The sequence below is a fragment of the Aedes albopictus genome, chromosome 2 (assembly GCF_035046485.1).
Source record: "Aedes albopictus strain Foshan chromosome 2, AalbF5, whole genome shotgun sequence".
NCBI lineage: Eukaryota > Metazoa > Arthropoda > Insecta > Diptera > Culicidae > Aedes > Aedes albopictus.
Window position 1 is genome coordinate 336,615,028 of NC_085137.1, and position 22,164 is coordinate 336,637,191.

General features: G+C 44.6%; 1 protein-coding gene across 1 annotated transcript in view; it reads left to right on the plus strand.

Annotated features, from left to right (window-relative positions):
* The window catches only part of LOC109397949 (uncharacterized), an 81,993-nt gene that overhangs the window by 46,604 nt on the left and 13,225 nt on the right, over positions 1-22,164 (plus strand). The window contains exons 7-8 of the mRNA XM_062852589.1: positions 13,529-13,740; positions 13,821-14,116. Of these exons, the coding sequence (XP_062708573.1) occupies positions 13,529-13,740; positions 13,821-14,116 (508 nt within the window). The remainder of the gene's footprint in view (positions 1-13,528; positions 13,741-13,820; positions 14,117-22,164) is intronic.

Sequence of the window (22,164 nt, forward strand, 5' to 3'; positions counted from 1 at the left end):
AATCTTTACAAATATTTCGTTAAATGAGCGGTTAATGGTGACCTCACGGTATGTACATTTTTTAATGTAAAAATCAGAGCTGGTATCCAATGAAACATAAACCAATCAGCCTTGCCTTTAACTTACCAAATTACCCGCACTGTATTTTCCCCTGAAGTGACTCCAATTCCAAAGCAACTATTTAAACTTTCACCCAACTCAATTGTCGAAAATTGTTCGCAAAAACTTCCTCCTTTGTGTGCGGTAGCCCTCTATACCAGTCAGTCGTCTTCGGTGCGGCGCGCGGCAACGGGTGCAATCAGTTGCAGCAGCAATCTTTTGGCAGTTGGCGATTGAGGTGTTCTCTGCACGAGGCAAACTGCAACAGAAGTAAGATTCGGAAAAGTAGATTTCCGGTTCCGGTTCGGCGGCGGTGGAAGTGATCTTTTTCGCATTATTTTCCTTCGATGCTGGGCGAGCGAGCTGCCTGCACTGCAACTGGTGTTGGTTCGTTGGGTTTTGGTCTTTTGCAGAGAAGCGAATCGACACAGAAACAAAATATGGAAGAACGTTGGCAAACAAATGGAAATTGAATTGGAAGTAAAAGAATTTATCGAACGATGTGGTAAGAATTTAAGCTGTTCCGGGGAGCGATCGAAACTTTCTGCCTGAAAAGTGAAGAAGCAGTTGATTGGTTGGTTTTGGGTTGTTCTTTTATCGTAAAAGTTGAAGTGTTCGAAAGAGTTGTAACGGTGAAAACTACTACGTCAGATACACTTATAGCTCAATTATGGGTCACTCAAGAAGCAATCATTTCATAATATGAATCGATTTTCATACAAAAATAACACTTTCTTTATTTTTATTTTATATTCTTATCATTGAAACTTCTTTTTGTTGTTTAACATAAAAATCGGCTTGTAAAATTCACTTGAGGTTGTGAAAATAACTAAAAAGTTGGTAAATAATGAAAACTACAATAATGGGTCAAAATTGGCTGTGTATCAATTATGGGTCAATTTGTTGCCTATTATGGGTCACTTAAGAGGAACCGGCTCAACAATAATGCATTGTCTGTTTTTACAATGAAGGATCACTTGTTCTCGGTAGATCAACTACAATAGAATCTAAGCCTGGTCGCAAACCTCTTAACGAAGCGTATTTCACGATTTGGAATCAATTTTTCAAAATTGGGACAAAATCTCCGCACACCAACGACATTGACAGTCCAAGTGGTTTAGATGATGCCGTTAATACTACAACGACCTTCATCATGGAAGCTTTCCAAGAAGCATGCCCTTTACGGTCTGTGAAGATCACAAGGCCTCTGAACTGGCGAAACTCAGGAAACAATGCAAAAAGAGTTGGAACAGACGACGTTCGGCTGGTTCGGAGGCTTTCAGGTCGGCTGGCAAGGCCTACATGAAAGCATTCCGGTCTGCTGAACGATCCGGCTGGAAAAACCTTTGTACAAATGTTTGCATAGTATGAGTGAAGTCAGTTGATTAAACAAAATCCTTGCGAAATCTTAGGATTTCCGTGTGAAAAAAATTCCTTTGCTGAATGGCCACTGATGAGGAAGTTCTGTAATGCTTATTCAGCACACACTTCTCTAAATGTGTGGATGTTTACATCTTCAGATGAACCTGATGTCTGTTCTTGTTGTTATAATTCTCTGTCTTCGGCGCGGAGTATTGTAACTATAGAATCGATTGAGTGGGCTCTAAATAGCTTTTCTTTCAAATCTCCTGGAGTAGATGGGATTTATCCTATTTGCTTCAGGAAGGATTTTATTATTTCAAACATGTTCTGAAACAACTTGTTTGCATTTTTGCTACAGGGTATATTCCCAAATATTACATATATTGGCGTATATTGGCGGTATATTACTGTGAAGTTTATTCCGACAGTGAGTCGTGCGTCGTATGAAGAAACAAAAAGTTTCAGACCTATCAGTTTGACCTCTTTTCTTCTGAAATTCTTAGAACGCATTGTAGACCATCACATCCGTCATGTTCATCTGGCCAACGTGCCTTTCCATGTGAACCAACATGCCTACCAATCTGGTAAGTCCACTGTGACTCTTTTACACAAGGTAGTTTACGTTATCGAGAAAGCATTCGCTCAAAAGCAGTCTTGTTTGGGTGTTATCTTAGATATCGAGGGTGCCTTTGACAACGTACCTTTCGATGCCATATTGGAAGCCGCACGGAGTCTAGCATATCTCGAATCATTTCCAAACGGATTTACCAAATTCTCAAAACTATATCTCCTCTCGACATTGCGTCAAGCAGCGATTAGGAAATTGAACGTTTGTGGATGCCCTCAAGGGGGAGTCTTGTCACCGCTTTTGTGGAATCTTTTAGTAGATACGCTATTGAGACAACTCAATAACAGCGGTTTTCCTACTGATGGTTTTGCCGACGACTACCTAACATTGTTGGTTGGTATTTGCATCAGCACCCTTTTCGACCTGTTGCAAAGCGCCCTTCGGGTAGTTGAAGGTTGGCATCGCCAATATGGCCTTTCGGTTAATCCGAATAAAACATTTGTTGTTCTTTCCACGGAGAGGCGAAACCGTAATGGGGTTCGACCTTTGCGTCTCTTTGATTCTGAATTCGATGTTACTGGTCAAGTAAAGTACACTGAAATAAATTTTGTTGTAGAAACTACCGATTCCATAGTTAAATTAATAACCGTGCCTATGATTCTCAACCGACAACAATTTCCAGTTAATTCCACTTAAACACTGTCAGTTTGACTAGCACTGCAGTTAATATTACCAAAAATAAGTTTATTTCAACAGCTGGGCATTGTATTTTTAACTACACTGTGTTTTAAGATGCGTGTCCAGGAGAAATTGACAATGTTTTGTTGTTGATGTGACGACGCTTTTAGTCATATTTACTGCAATGCATTGTAATATCAATCATATTTCAGTGAACTTCACAGATTTTGTTGTCGGTTGAGAATTATTGGTACGGTTAGTAATTTTACTATGGAATCGGTAGTTTCCACAACAAAATTTATTTCAGTGTACGTTGGCGTTATTCTTGATTCCAAGCTTTCCTGGACACCTTACATTGAGTTCCGAATCAAGAAAGCTTATGACTTTCGGACAATGTCGGTGAACCTTTGGTACAACTTGGGGTCTTAAACCTAAGTGTATCAAATGGATTTACACAACTGTCATTCAACCAATATTGGACTATCGATGTCTTGTGTGGTGGCGAAAGAGTGAAGTGAGACCGATTCAATCAAAATTAAGCCATTTCTAAAGGATGTGCTCTATGGTGATGTCTGGAGTGTTCTCTTCAACTCTCACGACAGCGCTCGAAGTTTTCTTTGACGTTGCCCCACTACACATTTATCTCAAACAAAAAGCACTTTCTTGCACTTACCGGCTACGGGTAGTCGGTGTACTAGAGGAAACTTCAATAAACCGCACATCAACACACACACACACACCTCGTTATTTCTCCTTTTGGTCAATTGGGCCAAAATTGTCCTTGACGACCGAACTGCGCCATGTGACGCAAGCAAGGGTACAATGAAACATATTGCCCATTTTACTGATACTTTACCAGATTTGCTGGTATATCTGAAACATAGGTACTGGAAAAACTTGTAATTAGAAGGCACGAAATGTTCCTAATTTACAAATTACCCTTGCTTGCGTCACATGGCGCAGTTCGGTCGTCTGAGCCTCCGCCCGAATAAAAAATACAGTAGAAAAACCGAACGTTGTATTGTAACAGTACTATTTAAAACCATATTTTTACAATAGAAACCACTGTAAAAATAAAAATACAAAAACAATAAAATGTAATGTAGAACACCATACAGTAAATTGTAAATAAGATTTTTACAATATACTATACGGGTTGTTAAGTATCGTAACAATATAAAAAAATATTTTTCTCCATATATATTTTTTTGCAAAACCATACATTATATTGTAAATGAATTGTTCAGAATTCTGATACGTGGGTTTAAATATACCGTACTTTGTATGGTATATAAATGGTTTCAAACAATAAAACGTGCCGTAAAAAAATTGTTTTTAATTGTAATTTCACTACTGGTTATACATTTAATCAAATGGTTTTGGAATAGTTAGAGAACCATTGTTTATTATGTTGTATTGTTTTACATTGCATAAACCATATATTGTTATATTATCTTGTCATTTTTCTCCTGTTAATGGCATCTTAGGCTTATTAGATTTATTAGAATGCGCTTTGGCAATTCTCTAGAGCGTTTTGGATAACCCTTCATATATAGGATCGCCCACGTCTAAGTCTGAGTAGTCTCTGATTGCATTAACAGTTGAAGCTTAGGCTCCCATGCCCCACCAGCCAGATAATCGGGTTTTGCAAACTAAGCATTATTTGTGGCAACACTTTGAGCGGCATGATGGAACTATGCCGAGCGCACTAAGTGTTATTAGACCACTAATGTAGTTGCATGAAGTGGGTGACGAGGTACATAAGTATCATTGCAGCGTGCTTAACCGTTATTGCAATAATGAGGCACCAGTTTGACTAAAGGTTGAAATAGAGTAAAGTGGGGCAAAAGTTCGAGTGGGGCAAGAGTTTCTTTTGAAGTTTTTGAGCTCAATTCAAATTATTTCTTTCGGGTGTCAAGGTTGTTCGAAGCCTTTTTGAAAAAGAATGTTTCACTCCAAAAATTATGAAAATTGATCAATATTTCAAAAAGCTATGACAAAATGTAGATTTTTGATCAAAATACTGTAACATGCGATGGTCCTTCCAACGCATGAAATGGACTTGTAATGAAATCGAATTCGATATTTTATTTTGGGGCTTAACTAGGTATATTATGAAGATGTTTTAGCATGTATAACTTTTTGCAAAAGTGATTTGGAAATCATATTTTACACATAGTGGGGCAAAAGTTCGAATTGTGGGGCAAAAGTTCGAGTCATGTGACAACTTTAGGTATAAACCTAAAATTCTGCAAAATGTACATATTATCTCTAAGAGTGATGGAATTAGTGAGAAAATTCGATTAAAGTTGAAAAAAAATGTTGTTTTATCTGAATTTGGCGGAAAACTACTAATTTTTGATATAGTAAATTTAACCCTGATTTGGGTAAAATCCAGATCTAATTTTAAAGTGTATTCCAGTTCTTACATCAAATATTAAGTGGTTTCAGGTATTTCTATTACCAAAGCGTCAAAATAGTGTAGTACGGTTAGCGAAATTCCACAAACACTAGATTCGAACTTTTGCCCCAGTGGTGGGGCAAGAGTTCGAATAAAACACAAACATACAAAAAGTGATGTAACTCAAAATTGATAAGACATTTGGCGTAACTTTGTTCAGCAAAATTTTAGCTTCTAAATGGTAGAATCACCACACGGTATTTATTTATTTTTATTTGCTTCGATTTTTTGAAATAGGTAGAATTTTCTTCTAGGGTCGCCCCACCTTACTCTACATAACAACTCATGAGATAACTGTCAAGTTCGATTCAAATATAAGTTAGGTTAAAAAGCGAACCCACAGACGAACCTATATTAGAAGTCATTTCAGTGTTCAGTCCAGTCCATATGTTAAAGATGGCTCTACGTCGAAGATAAAGTTTGTCAATCGCATTTGATTCGATTGTGGTCGAAGGCAAGTTCACATGAGAGAAGAGGAGAAAACTCCCCTAAATGCAATTACAGAAAGAATAGTGTTGAACTCATCTACTGATTTACGGTAATCTGACCTGCATCTTTCCGGGTTGGCCTACATTCGTATTTCTCTCATCGCACTCTACACACCTAGCCCGCCATATCTCTTGAACCTGCAGTTCTTAGGACATCTGGTTTACCCCTGATTTAAACATGTTATTGACTTTAAATTGATGTTTCAACTTATTCATTTTTTTTATCTTTCCTTTCCTTTGCATCAAAAAAGTCACAAACAGCAACAATACAAAGCACGGAAAAAATCTTAAACTGAATAAATAATTAAAAATTCACGGAAAAATAATGTTTAGGAAAAGTGAATGGTTCAAACGTAAGAAAAAAAGTATAATATATTGTTTCATAAAAATCCAATGTAAATGTATAGTATAGCGAACCATTTCATTACAATAAACTTCATTGTAGCTGGTACACTGTATGGTGCAGGAATGGTTTTCACCATACACCCTATGGTTAGTTTTTATCCGGGCGACCATACCGAGTTCTCGATGCATAGGGGAGTGTGAGGTAATATGCACCCCCTAAGCATACGTGGCCCTACAACCAAGATTAAGATGATTTTATGGGTGTCTTGCGTTTTGAAAGTTAGTTTACTTATGCCACTAAGAGACGCCAACTTTTGGTTCGCGTAATATCAATTTTACCAAAGCAAATTAACAATTTAAAAAAGTGTTACGTTTTGGGTGCTGGAAAACTGTTGGGGGCAAAACGCACCTTGAGGTGGGGCAATACGACCTCTGGCATTTCCCGCTTTGAATCCTAATAAAATCAGGTCAAATATGTCTAAAGGTCCTATCTGCAGAAGAGAGCCTCTTTGGTTTCCCTCTCTTTCGTTAATATCTCAGCTGTTCATTTGTATTATGATTGTCTCCTTGCATTGAACGATGGTTAAAATACGCGTTTTTTGATTTGTTCTGCAAAAATTGTTGAAAATTGTACCATTACATTGCAATAATTGAGAAAGTAAACAAAGAGAGCCTCTCAAATGCAGATAGGACACAGCAGTCCGTGCGTGCGCGTGGTTGTGTTTTCGAACCGTCTGTCACGTTTTTTCTCGTCTACGCTTGATGATCAGTTCCGGCCGAAAGGAAAAATGACTGATGAAAGTGGAAAGTAAAAATAGAATCCAGCAGAATTTCAAATAAGAAGTGCTTGTTAATCAAGTGGTTGCCAATATAGGTTATTTTTTCTGCCAGAATTGTGATCAATTCGATATTAAGTTCGGTTTAATGAATAAGATCAAGGAATTGCAGATTGTTTGTGATAATTTTTTTGAATTGAATCACGGGAAGCTTCATCGTTGGAAAAAAAGTACTTGTACCATCGTAGAAGTTCCACATTTCGAAAGATCTACCGTTAACAAGCTAAAGGAAATAATTCAGTTGGCAATGCAGCGTTTAGGAGAATTTTTCAATAGAGAGGATGCAGTTTTCTCTTCAGATTCTTGGGATCAAGAATTTCAGTCTTCAGAAACATGCTGAGATTGTTCCTTTTCTATATACACATAGATTTATTGGAAATTGACGTTTGATTTTGAATGAGTGTAATCAGTTTCGTACCTTTTAATTCCGCCCTATATTGCTTATCCTTTGACAGATACGCGTATTTCGACTATCACTTGTAATCTTCCTCAGTGTCAGTTATCGACTGGATCCAGTGGATAACTGACACTGAGGAAGATTACAAGTGGTAGTCGAAATACGCGTATCTGTCAAAGGATAAGCAACATACGGCGGAATTAAAAGGTACGAAACTGATTACACTCATTCGAAGAGGGTATTCTGCTTAACAGGTTCGAAAAGTCGGTACAAGATTTGATTTTGATTTTTCATAAACTTAAACTGTTGAAAGCTTTCTTTGTTTTTATATCATAATAAGGGTTTTTTAGGGCCCATATAGCCGAGGCGGTAAACGCACGGGTATTCAGCATGACCATGCTGAGGGTGACGGGTTCGATTCCCGGTCGGTCCAGGATCTTTTCGTAAAGGAAATTTCCTTGACTTCCTTGGGCATAGAGTATCTTCGTGCCTGCCACACGATATACGCATGCAAAATGGTCATTGGCAGAGGAAGCTCTCAGTTAATAACTGTGGAAGTGCTCATAGAACACTAAGCTGAGAAGCAGGCTTTGTCCCAATGAGGACGTTACGCCAAGAAGAAGAAGAAGAAGGGTTTTTTTGTACAATTGGGGAGGGATCATCATTTCTTTCTCGTTTCAGAGAGCGAGGGCGCTTAAGCCTAGGCTTTCGAGCCTGGACACAAGGAATAAATACCTGTGTTCCATCCCAGGAGAAGTATACCAATGGAGTGCGTATTAACCTTCTTAGCTTCACCACTCCCAACGATTCGGTACCTAAATCTTATTCCCCTGATAACGTAACGGTTGGTACGGTTGTCCCCGTTTCTTCAATCAATTAATTAAATTAAGGATGCTTTTCAATACTGGCTGTGCGTGCAAGCACTAGAATAGAATAGAATAGAATAGAATAGAAAAGAATAGAATAGAATAGAATAGAATAGAATAGAATAGAAAGAGAGCCTCTTACCTCCATCTTACTATTTACGGCAGCAGATGGAAGGGGTATGAGGCGGATGGTAGTTAATGGGTTGATTCCATATAATCAGCGCGGAATCGCTTAAGTTGCGTGCGCTTCAGTCTCCAGTTAGCCTAGTGGTTAAGACTATGGATCGCCAATCCGGAGACGACGGGTTCGATTCCCGTTCCAGTCGAGAAAATTTTCTCGACTCCCTGGGCATAGTGTATCATTGTACTTACCTCACAATATACAAATGCATGCAATATGGCAGGCAAAGAAAGCCCTTCAATTAATAACTGTGGAAGTGCTCAAAGAACACTAAGTTGAAGCGAGGCAGGCCAAGTCCCAGTGGGGACGTAGAGCCATAAAGAAGAAGAAGAAGAAGCGTGCGCTTCAAATTAGACAATCTTTTTAAGCTTCATCCAGCCAACGTAAATTTTCCACCTTCGGAAAAGCACAAAAATAATCATAACATATGTTTTTCGATGGATTTTGATGGAATTTCCACAACTTCCCGAAAAACTCTTCTAGTTTATGAAATTCAAATAACTCAACGTACATATGTACAGATGGGTAAATTATTGGTCAAATTGGGAAAAAATCCACAGCTCAGGTGAGATTTGAACTCACGACCCTTATTAGCTAGACAAGTGCTTTACCAACTAAGCTACCGAGCCAATTAATGACCCGGCAACTTAGTTGTCATAAGGTTCAATTCTAATCTCATCGATCTATATCATCTTCCCCTAAACCGCAAATATAACCATCTCTGTTGTACATATGTACGAAGAGCGAAAGCGATTTGTTTATTGTTTGAAACTGTTTGCCTATCGTACAGGCAACGCTTCCTCAACCACTTGTAGAGGAAGAACAATGCTACCTGGAAGGCGATCAAACGCGTCGTTCGCATTCTATTTGATACGACGGGTAACTACGTAGAGGTAGATGCTCGAAAACGACTCACTTGAAGTGCAAATTTTCGGTAATACCAATCCGTGTGGTCAAATTATGAAATTCAAATAACTCAACGTACATATGTACAGATGGGTAAATTATTGGTCAAATTGGGAGTGAGTTCAAATCTCACCTGAGCTGTGGATTTTTTCCCAATTTGACCAATAATTTACCCATCTGTACATATGTACGTTGAGTTATTTGAATTTCATAATTTGACCACACGGATTGGTATTACCGAAAATTTGCACTTCAAGTGAGTCGTTTTCGATCTTCTAGTTTATTATGCCGGGGACATGGGTGCCTGGTCCACATGGTTCCGGAGTTATTTCGGATTGTCTTGGGGTACCAAAATTGGCCACATACTTTGCGCAACGTATATATCAAGATCCCGATGAGGTAGAAGTATAGTGTCTTCGGCGTATTTGTTCAGCAGGTTAAGACCTAACTGGCAAAGGCAATTCGCGATTCGGCCGCTAGGCGGTGCCAGTGTCAAAAATGTTCAAAACCTCATATCTCAGAAACCTGATAAGATAGAATGATGCTGTCTTCGGTAAAATTCTTCAGCAAGCTCAGAACTATCTGATAGTGAAGTCTTTGGTTTGGAATTTATCCGTTAGGTGGCGCATTGTGTATAATATTTAAGCACATGTATCTCGTTACTGTAATAAGCTAAAACCATGGCGTTTTCTGTAAAATTGTTCGGCAGGTTGAGAATCTATCCGGCAATGGCGACGCTAGGTGACACCAGCAATCAAAACATTCAAACAATTTTATCTCAAAATCGGAAAACGTTCAGCAAATTTTTCCGAAAGTTAAAAGGAAGTTAGACGTATCTGGTGTCCATGGTTCTGATATTATTCGATAGGTTCCGTCTAGTATTAGGAAAATATTTGTATGAAACCCCTAATGAACAAGAAGTATTCCATTTTCAGCATAGTTAGTCAAGTCAAGATCCATTTGGCAGGATAGTAGACGGTCGAGTACGGTAGCACAAGAGGCAATACTTTAACACCGGCTTTGACCCCCTGCAGACAAATTTTGTCGCCCTACAATATTGCTTCTTTTACTCCGTTTTTTCTTTCGGGTATGTCTCCGGGAATTTCTTCAGGAACTCTTCCGGGAATTTTTCCATAATTCAACCAAATGCCAACAAGATGACGAGGAAATCAGGATGAATTGGGCAGACAATTAATTCGAAGCAGTCTAACAATGGTGTGCCTGAACGTTAACCAAGTGTATCCTTTGGAGTATACCCTTCCACTAACAACATCCAAATTCCCGTGACACCTAGGCCCTAGAGATCGTAGAGTTGTCTACATGTTTCTTAGGTGTCCAAAACTAACCATCCTTTCCCATTCCTCAGCAGTCGCATGGACGTGGCCAGGGCAGTGCTCGGCCATTGGAGGATTGCGTCAGTCTTGTCTAAGAGTCAGAGATTAGTCCAAAATCTTTGTGCTTTGGTTCGGACGGGAAGGAGGCAACCTCTAGGACTGTACCACCTACGAATTTGTACGACTCGCTTAATGCTAATGCTAATGCTAAAGGAACTCTTCCGGGAATTTTTCTAGGAATTTTTCCGGGAATTCCACCGGTAATTTATCCAAGAATTCCACTAGTAATTCCTCAAGAACTTCCTTTAGGATTTTTTTCTGGAATTCTTCTAGGACATCCTCCAGAAGTTCCTCCGGGAAATCCTCTAGGAAATCCTCCAGGAATTCCTCCAGGGATTCCCCCGGAAATTTCCCCAGGATTCCATCTACCCAAGCAACACACATGTTATATAACAGTTACGACAGCGCAAGTTTTGGTTGTATAGAAGTTTATTTTACGTAATTCTAACACAATGTTGAAATAACGTCGAATTCACTTCTATACAACCAAAACTTGCGCTGTCGTAACTCTTATATGTGTGTTGCTTGGGTAGGACTCCCATCAGGAACTCCTTCGGGAATTCCTTCGGCAATTTCTACGGAAGCTCTTCTGGGAATTTTTCCAGAAATTCCTCCGCACTTTTTTATCGAGATTTTCTTCGGGAATTCCTCCATGAACTCCTCCGGGAATTTCTTCAGGAATTCTTCCGAGATGTTCTATAGGAATTCCTCCAAGAATTTCTCTAGAAATTTCTCCGAGAATTTTTCCAGGAGTTTCTCCAGGACTATATCCTGGAATTTTCTAAGGAAAACTGTCGGTTTTTTTTTCAAGAAAATCCTCTGGTAATTTCTCCAGGAATCTCCTCAAGAAGTCTTCCGTATTTTGTTTTGCTCACAAAACCCTCGAGAATTTCTCCCGGAATTCCTCTAGGAATTTCTTTACGAATACCTCCGGGAATTTATCCTGTGATTCCTCCGAGAATATCTCCGGGAATTTCTCCAGGAAATCCTCCAGAAGTTGTTTTGGGAATTTCTTCTGGAAATCTTCCAAAAAATCATCCAGGAATTCTTTCAGGAATTCCTCCGGGAACTGTTCTGAAATTTCTCCGGGAATTTTTAAAGGAAATCCTCGGAATTTACTCAGGAAATCCTCTGGAATTCCTCCAAGTATTCCTCTAAGAATCTCTTCAGGATTTCCTCCAGGAATTCATCAGGAAATGTCTCTAGGAATTCCTTCGGAATTCTAATTCTAATTCTAAAACTAAATGATTCCAGCAATTCCTCTGGAAAATTCTACAGGGAATCTTCCTTCCTGGGGGATTCCCCAAAGGGAATTCCTGGAAGAATCTCTGGAGGAACTCATGGAAGTATTCCTGGAAAAATTCTCTGAGAAAATCCGGAGGAATTTTTGGATAACTCCTGGAGAAATTCTCAGATGAATTCCTGGGGAAATTACCGAAGGAATCTCCGCAGGAGTTCCGGATGTGCGTGCTAGAGGAAATCCTGGAAAAAATTCCGGAAGAATTCCCGGTGGCATTTCCAGAGGAATTCCTGGAGAAATTCCCGGTGAAATTCCTGGAAAATAAACTCCCGGAAGAGTTCCTGTAGAAATCCCCGGAGACATTCCCGGAAGAAAAAACGGAGCAATAATGTGGGTGACAGGGGGTCTGCAGGGGGTCGAAGACGGTGTAGCGAATAACCTAGCGAATAAATCACGAATCAAAGACACAATTATCAGACAGTTTTTAGCTTGCTGAAGAACTTTGTTGAAGACGGCATCATTCTATCTTATCAGGATTCTGAGTTATAGAAGTTTGAAGATTTATGACTCTGGCGCCACCTAGCGGACGAATCGCGAACCAAAGTCGCCGTCGCCAGTTAGGTCTTAACCTGCTGAACAAATTCGCCGAAAGCACTATACTTCTACCTCATCGGGATCTTGAGATATACGTTGCGCAAAGTATGTGGCCAATTTTGGTACCCCAAGACAATCCGGAATAACTCCGGAACCATGTGGACCGGGCACCCATGTCCCCAGCATAATAAACTAGAAGAGTTTTTCGGGAAGTTGTGAAAATTTCGTCAAAATCAATCGAAAAACAAAAAAGTTATAACTATTTTTGTGTTTTTCCGAAGGTGGAAAATCTACGTTGGCTGAATGAAGGTTAAATGTAGAAAACTATCGCTTTTCTTTCGAATATTCTTGGCATTCTTGGGCTTGTCCGGCTCGATTGTTCGTCTAGTTTGCTTGCATCGGACGGAATTTCACTTATATAATGAAATAGCGTGAGGGCGTTTTGCCTCGGGGGTGCATATTACGCAAGGTTACCCTACTGATTAGACACCAGCAAAACAAACTACCTGGTGGCTAGGTATGCGGAATGCGAGAGTAAGTTTCGGCTTCATAAAAATAATTCGCTCTCACTTGTAGTTAGAGGGCACAAACGGGAGTGTATTGTGGATTTGCATCTAAGCCGAAAGGGAGATGAGTTTGTGAAATATGTAGGAGTGTTCACGGTGCGGCTTCGAAGTCAGTTTGGATTTCTGTTCCGCAGAATCATTACTTGCTCTGTGGCTTAGTTGGTTAAAGCGCCGGTGTAGCGAACAGGAGTCGTGGGTTCGAATCCCACCAGAACGCTATTTTTTCACAAATTTCATCTCTCAATTTGTCAATTAGCAACATTTCGTGCCATCTCATTACAAGTTTTTCCAGTATGTTTCAGACATACCAGCAAATCTGGTAAAGTGCCAGCAATATGTATCATTGTATTTTATGATTATTAAAAAAAATACAATAAGTCGGAGAAAATTGGGTCGATTTTGAAACTCCGTTCATTTTGTATTGGATAAATAATTAGTGTAAAACTTTAAACCTCATTTACTACAAAGTGGGTTTTCGTTACTTACACCCCTTTGCTACTAACCCCCTCATATAAAATCAATTAATCATATTTCCACATTTCAATAGGTCTATCCGAGATACCCCATCTGCCGTCCGGAAAGTGCACTTCAATGTTCATCTTGATCTTCGGCTATCTCATGTTCCAGTACTATTCGGCCACTATCGTCGGGTCGCTTCTCATGGAGCCCCCCAAAAACATTCGAACCATTCGAAACCTCATCGACAGCAAGCTCACCCTGGGAATCGAAGATATTCCGTACACTAGGGATTACTTCGTGGTAAGTACCTGTTATCCGACGAAACGGAATATTGATGCATAGCTACCGTGCTCAATCGCTATCTTTCATCCTATCACCAGCGAACCACCGACGAGGACTCGCTGGAACTGTTTCAAACGCGAGTGAGCTTCTACAACAGGAAAACCGGCCAGAACGAGTCGCACTTCCTCCCTGCAGCCGACGGTTTAGCCGAGGTGAAAGCCGGCGGGTACGCGTTTCATGTGGCCGTTTCGGCTGGCTACAAAATCATCCGGGAAACGTTTAGCGAGCGGGAGGTTTGCGAATTGGCCGAAATCGACATGTTTCCCAAGTCGGCCCAATGGATGGTAGCAATCGTGCAGAAAAATTCACCCTACCGGGATGTTATAACGTACGGGTGAGTGGGTTCTCGTTTTAACACTGGCTGGCTACTACTGTGTTCACTCGGGCTTCATGTGTGTGGATTTTTTTTTGTTCTATGCATTTTTCGCGTTGAAGCTCGTCGCCATGATTCCTCAGCTAGTATTGTAGCGCAAACGGTTCGAGTTTTTTTAGTACAGTAAAACATGTTACTTTCTTGACACAAATAGTTTCAGGAGCTAACTGCTTCATCACCAAACATCTTGATGCTTTAAATTATAAACAGAACTCCTCTTTTGCTCGAGTTAAGGTAAGATTCGAATATCACGTTTATTTACAATTTTTTTAAATAATTTCACACATTTTTTCATTTGCTCATATGTTTATTTTATTCATCTTCTCATAGAGAGGACTGAGTCAGCAATCCTACGCTTTACGCTTCGATTAGCTGTTGCTTCTTTCCAACCCAGAAAACGTTCCTAAACATTCCAAATCACTCTCGACCTGGTCAACCTACCTTGCTCGCTGTGCTCCACGTTTTCTTCTACCATCTGATTTCTTGTGAATACAATTTTTGCAGGCATTCTTGCAATATACCTTGTTCACAGTATCCTTCCAGCTTTGACAACCTTCTGGATGTTGCATTTGTCGTAAACCACAACGAGCTCGTGATTCATCCTCCATACCACACGCGAATCTCCTCTGTGTGTGCTAAGACAACACGTCGCTCGAATACTCAAAGTGTTTGTAAGACCTCCTTGAGCATGAACGAAGTTTCATTACACAGAGTGAGTGTGGTGTCGTTGAGGGTGATCGAAGGCACGACTGCTCGAGGGTTAATAGCGTTTTGCACAAGGTGTATTTTTAGCAGTGGTGCATTGCTTTTAACTACAATTTCTTCTTGGGCTCATAATACACACACCCATTTTTACGTCGATCGTAATGAACGCGTAATAGCAGATTTCCGTTCACTTCTTTTAGAGCATTATCTCGGCCGTTTTGGTTTCAGCCCTAATAGCATCCACCGTCGATCGACTCTTCCGAAAGCTGAACTGGTTATGTGAGAGGCCAGGCCAGAGTCTTCGGGTTTCTTGGTATATTGACGGAGCGCTTCAAAGTGATAGTGCAATCGCCTACACTGATCACCGCTTGCTGCTCCGACTTTAGGTTGTTCACAAACACCACCTCAGTTTTCTGGTGAGCCAACTCCAGTTTCCTAGACCGCATCCACGCCTCCACAACCTTGATCGAGTGGTCGGTAGTCAACTCCACTTCTTCAATCGATTCACCGTAGACTTCCAGCGTAATGTCGTCAGCGAAGCCGTCAATCTCCACCCCCACTGGGAACTCGTAGCATCAACACCTCGTCGTACATGACATTCCATAACACCGGACCCAGGATGGAATCCTGCGGGACTGCTAGGTTAGGTTATGTGAAAATACTTTCGACGTACCTCCGTCTCATAAACTAGTAGTTGATCACTCTTTGGTAAGCGTTCGTTCGAGACAGTCGCAACTTTTCGTTCGTTCGGTTTGTCTCCTAATACTTTCTAGTTCGGTGACTATTTTCGTGCTAGTGTTTCCGAGTGATCAAGTTAAGTAATTATCCCTAGTGGGACGCGTGCGGTTGGCTAGGCCACAATTTTTGCCGCAAAAGTTCGTTTAGTTTGAGTAAAGTTCACGTTTTCATTATATCACGTGGCGCATTGACCGATTATCGAGCACAGCAGTGCAGCAACCATCCCCCCCCCCCCGCACACCGCGCTTCCCGCGCGGCCGTGATCAGCTTCTTCCAGTGAGTACCCAAGCTCATCGTTGTCTACAGCAGCAGCCCACCGAGAGAAGAGCAGAGAGCGTTCAACCGCCGCACACCAACGACAGGCGCTCAGCAGCAGCTCGCTTCCTCCCAGTCAGTGCGGGCGATCCCATCGCTTGGACCTGCCGTCGTCGAGCCTGTGGCTAAACAGAGTGCACAAAGATAAGTACATAAAGTTACCCCTCGTTGTCCCCCCCTCTCCTCTAAACTCTTTGATTAGATTTAACTTGGTACATAAGCAGTTTTTTCTCACTTTTCCTGTAGCGTTAATTTTGTCCCTTGTTTTTTGATTATTTCTCGTCCCCGTGATAGTGATAGTTTTTGAGTGCCCCGTGGTGGTAGTTAGCTACCACAATGGGTGATGATGATGATAGCGGGGGTACGTCGTACCGCATTAACGAAGCTTTGTTATTGGCATCGGATTGCTCGAGTCAACAAGGCGATATAAATGCTAACCCCTTTGTCTGCCTGCACCCTGGTGCTTCTCCAATGGACACCAACAGTAAATCTGTTTCGACGTCCCCCCGCCTCAAGGCCTACCCTCCCGAATTAAGCGAGCCATATGTTGTTTTCTTCCGACCCAAAGGCAAACGTTTGAACACCGTTCAAATCAGCAAGGATCTGACTAAGCGGTATTCTTCCGTTGTCTCCATTGACATGGTCGGTACAGCTAAGCTTCGGGTGACAGTAGGCGATCAAAAACAGGCTAATGAGATTGTGGCCTGCGAGTTGTTTACTCTTGAGTACTTCGTTTACCTTCCAAGCGCCCAGGTCCTGGGGCAGCAGGGACGGATGTCCTGGGGCCTGACGCACCCCCCCCCCCCCCGCTTGCGAGTCAGCCGCGTAGTTGCCGGCTAAGAATAGGACTACTAACCCCAATTCAAGGTGTCAAGCGACCCGTGCCGAGGAATGAGTGATCGAGGGGGTGAAAAAGATGCTCGATCTTTAACGGAGCCTGTGGGGCACCTGGGCACCCCCCACAGTAAGCTGTCCCTTACCGCGTTAATGCAGAGCTCTGGCGTGGTGGACATTCTTTCTCGTGCGACTCGTGGGAATAAAATATGAGTAATAAACAATCTTCAAAAACAAGTGCAATAGGTAGTAGTGGTGCGATCAACCCCTTCGCAAGAAGCGGGTTGATGCGGTCTCCAACAAGGAGAAGCGAGGAGTCAGGTGCTGGAAGCTGCTTACGCAGCTCAAGCGTGGGAGCTCCTGTCCACTCCACGGCAAGCCAGCCGGCGGAGGTTATGGACGGAGCATGGTTGCTGAGGGCCATCAGCCAAGTAGCAGGAAAAGGACGGCCCGCATTGGAGGTAGCTGAGCAGCAGCTTGGCAAAATAATCGACTTCGCGACAACTAAGTCGAATATAAGCAAGGACCTGAAAACGGCCTTGCTTCGGCTTAGAGCGTCAGTCGATGAGGCCAAGCAGGAGCACGCGGTCGCGTTGCTGGCTGCGGCAGCGGCGGAACCCGCAAAGGAGAAAGCCTCTAAGCTTACGCAAACGGAGGCCTTCTCCTTCGCGGGTAGTCCGAAGAGTGTGGAAGCGAATGCTCGTGACAAACGTGACAAGCATTCGCAGAAGCGGGCGAGGCAGCCGTCAGGTGAGGAGCTGTCTGGGGGTGCCCGCAAGGCCAGGCGCATAATAACCCCGAAAGCCGGTGGTTATGCCGGAAAGTCGGACCCCAGCCAGGGTTCCCGGAAAGCTGGGAAGGGTGGGCCTGAAAAGGCCGGCCCGTCTCGGATTGATGGGAACAAGGGGTTGCGACCAATGGTGGGCCCTCAGCAGCCACAGAGCAGGGCGGTCCAAGGAGAAGACCCTCCTTGGACAAAGGTGGAGCGGAAGAGGAAGAAGAAGGGGAATCCGCAGGTAGAAGCGCAGGTCGCCAAGCCAAGGCGTAGGAAGGCAGGTGCCAGGCGCGAAAAAGGTGACGCAATCGTCATCAAGACCGAACAGTCGAAATACTCGGACGTCTTGAAGGCGATGAGGTGCGACGCCAAGCTCGAGGGTCTTGGAGCCGACGTACGCAGTATCAGACGTACTCGTACGGGCGAAATGATCCTGGAGCTTAAGCGCCAGAAGGATCACAAGGGCGCCGCCTACAAGAGGCTGGCAGAAGAGGTCCTTGGAGATGGAGTGGAGGTGAGGGCTTTTACGCATGAGGCGACTCTGAAGGTCAAAGACCTAGACGAGATCACCGAAGCGGAAGAGCTCGTCACGGCACTGCGGCAACAGTGCGATGTTCAGGTGGCCGCCACAGCCGTCAGGCTGCGGAAGGGGCCAGCAGGGACACAGATAGCTCTGGTTCAGCTACCTGTGGCGGATGTTAAAAAGTCCGTTAAAGTAGGGAGTATTAAGGTGGGCTGGTGTGTTTGTCACCTGACATTCCACGAGCCACCTGAGGTTTGCTTCAGGTGTCTGGAACCAGGACACAAGTCGTGGGACTGCAAAGGCCCCGACAGGCGCAAACTGTGTAGGCGATGCGGCGCTGAAGGTCATAAGGCCCAAAGCTGCACGAGTCCGCCCATCTGCATGATCTGTACCGGGAAAACCTCGAAAAACAGACATGCGATGGGTGGTCCAGGGTGCCCGGCCTTTAAGAAAGCCGCAGTGAGCAACGCAGGTAACGCAGCTGAACCTGAACCACTGTGATGCGGCTCAGCAACTGCTTTGTCAGGCGGTTTCTGAGTGGGAGACGGATATCGCCATCATTTCGGACCCATACCGAGTACCCGCCGGCAACGGCAACTGGGCCTCGGATGGGACCAGGAAAATGGCGGCGATATGGACGACGGGTAAATACCCCGTGCAGGAGTTGGTGTCTACTACCTATGAGGGCTTCGTGGTCGCCAAAGTAAACGGGGTCTTCTTCTGTAGCTGTTATGCGCCTCCGCGGTGGCCGATCGAGCGGTTCACGCAAATGCTGGACCGCTTAACGACCGTGCTAACAGGGCGAAGGCCGGTGGTAATAGCGGGTGACTTTAATGCCTGGGCTGTGGAATGGGGAAGCCGTTTCACGAACCAGCGGGGTCAGATCCTGCTAGAAACACTGGCCATCTTAGATGTCGACTTGGCTAACGTCGGTACCAAGAGTACCTATAGTCGAAACGGAGCGGAGTCAATTATTGACGTGACCTTTTGTAGTCCTGGCCTAACAAGTAGTTCGAACTGGAGAGTAGATGATGGCTACACTCACAGCGACCACCTGGCGGTTCGCTACAGTATCGACTACAACAACAGCAGACAGCGGATAGAAGAAGAGGCGGCTAGGCCAAGGCCAAGCCCTCGTAGGTGGAAGACATCATACTTCGACGAAGAGGTATTTAGGGAAGCGCTCCGCCGTGAGCGAAACTTACTCGGTTTAGACGGCGACGAGCTGGTAGCGGTGCTCTCACGTGCGTGTGATGCGACCATGCCTAGGAGAGTCCACCCTAGAAATGGGAGGCCACCGGCTTACTGGTGGACCGACGCGATTGCGGACCTGCGCCGCGCCTGCCTACGGGCTAGGCGGCGGATGCAGCGAGCACGATCAGAGGAAGAGCGAAACGAACGGCGGGTGGTGTTCGCCGCTGCAAAAGCCGCGCTCAAGACCGAGATAAGAGCAAGCAAAAAGGCCTGCTTTGAGGGTCTCTGTCAGAGTGCCAATACGAACCCGTGGGGTGATGCCTACAGGATCGTTATGGCCAAGACGAGAGGTGTGATGGCTCCTACAGAGCAATCTCCAGAGATGTTGGAGGGGATCATTGGAGGACTTTTTCCGCGTCATGATCCTAGTCCTTGGCCTCCTTTCGTAGGACAGCCGGGGACTGGGGCTGGCGATGAGGAAAGGGTCACCGATGTGGAACTTGCGGGGATAGCTAAGTCCCTTAGCGTAGGTAAGGCCCCAGGTCCGGACGGAGTTCCGAACCTGGCCTTAAAAGTAGCTATTGCAGAAGCTCCCGAGATGTTCAGGTCTGCTATGCAGAAATGCCTGGACGAGGGAGTTTTCCCAGAAGCTTGGAAGAGGCAGAGCCTGGTACTATTGCCAAAGGCGGGGAAACCACCCGGAGACCCGTCGGCATATAGACCAATATGCTTGATTGACACGGCGGGGAAGGTGCTCGAAAAGATCATCCTCAATAGAATGTTGAAGTTCACTGAGGGCGCAAATGGTCTCTCGAGCAACCAGTATGGCTTCCGGAAGGGGAGGTCCACCGTAGACGCTATCTTGTCGGTTACAAAAACCGCCGAGAAAGCACTCGAGCCTAAGAGGAGGGGAATTCGCTTCTGCGGGGTAGTGACTCTGGATGTAAGGAATGCATTTAATAGCGCCAGTTGGGCTGCTATTGCCGATGCGCTCTTGCGTCTGGGGATACCGGAGTACTTGTACAAGATTCTCGGAAGCTACTTCCAGAATCGCGTACTAGTATACGACACGGAGGTGGGTCGGAAGTGCTTTCACATAACCTCAGGAGTCCCGCAAGGTTCCATCCTGGGTCCGGTGTTATGGAATGTCATGTACGACGAGGTGTTGAGGTTAGAGTACCCAGTGGGAGTTGTGATTGTCGGATTTGCCGACGATATTACTCTCGAAGTCTAACGAAGTGAAACGATCGAGGAGTTGAAGTTGACTACCGACCACTCGATCAAGGTTGTGGAGGCGTGGATGCGGTCCAGAAAACTGGAGCTGGCTCACCACAAGACAGAGGTGACGGTTGTTAACAACATGCAGTCGGCGCAGCAGACGGAGATCAGTGTAGGAGAGTGCACTATCCTGTCGAAGCGCTCTGTCAAGCACTTGGGCGTGATGATCGACGATAAGCTTACCTTCGGTAGCCACGTCGATTATGCCTGTAAAAGAGCCTCCACAGCTATTGCGGCACTGTCCCGGATGATGTCCAATAGCTCAGCGGTGTACGCCAGTAAGCGCAAGCTTCTGGCTAGTGTTGCTACGTCCATACTTAGGTATGGCGGCCCGGCGTGGGGTACCGCGCTAAGTACTGAATGCTACCGACGGAAGCTGGAAAGTACTTACAGGCTTATGTGTCTGAGGGTTGCAAGCGCGTACCGTACCGTGTCACACGACGCTCTCTGTGTCATTACTGGTATGGTGCCTATCAGCATTCTTATCAGTGAGGACATGGAGTGCTTCGAAATGCGCGGCACAAGAGGCATACGCAAAACTGTCAGGATGGCCTCTATGGTCAAATGGCAGCGCGCGTGGGACAGTTCCACCAAAGGAAGGTGGACCCATAGGTTGATACCGAGGGTAGATAGTTGGATTAATAGGCGCCATGGGGAAGTTTCATTCCACCTGACACAGGTCCTTACAGGTCATGGTTGCTTCCGACAGTATCTACACCGTTTCGGGCATGCGGATTCTCCCGAATGCCCAGTGTGCAATGGTTTAGAGGAAACGGCGGAACACGTGTTGTTCGTGTGCCCGCGTTTTCGCACAATGCGTGACCGCATGCTTGCCACATGCGGGGAGGACACAACTCCGGACAACTTGGTCCAGAGAATGTGTAGGGATGAGATTAGCTGGAATGCCGTTTCAACGGCAATCACCCATATCGTCTGGGAGCTACAGAGGAGGTGGCGCGTGGACTCGGAGAATGGCTAGTCCAGATGCAGTACAAGAGGTGGTCCAGGGGTTCGAAGTCGGCTTCGTAGGTCATACCGGTGCCCTGCGGTCGAGATCGACCCTTACAGCGATTAAGTGGCCGCGGAGAGGAAGTCCCGGTAGCGGTGCTGTCGTGGCGTCGGTCTACTGGGTTGGATCTGAGCCCGCGGTTGGAAAGGGGTCCCCGGCAAGGGTCGGGGTAGGTGAGATCCTGCTGTCTGCAACCTACGGGTGCATCTGATAGGGCCTGAAGGGTAGTGATACCCTTCCTTTGCGGGCAGGTCAGATCGGGTTGCACGTGGGCATCAGTTCTTGATGTCCGCTCAGCAGTAGGGCGCGGGCGGGGTTGACCCTGCCCGCCTTCCGAGGACAAAGGGAGTGGCGAGGACCACTCGGGAAACTGGCTAAGCGCCAGCATGCTATCGTGATGGACTCTCCAGTGCGAGTCATCGATGTTCGTTGCTGCTAGGCTACGGCAGCTAACCTTGAGGGTGCGATATGCACTAGCCCCTCTCTGAAGCAATACCTTCTTGGTGGTTCCGGAGAGACGTAGGGTTTGGCGACCATAGGAATGTGTTTTAGTGGGTCGAGGAGAGAGTAGTCCTGGCTTCTACCGGCATTGTAGAAGACGGCCTCATCCCCACACTACCCTAACCTTCCTGTTAGGG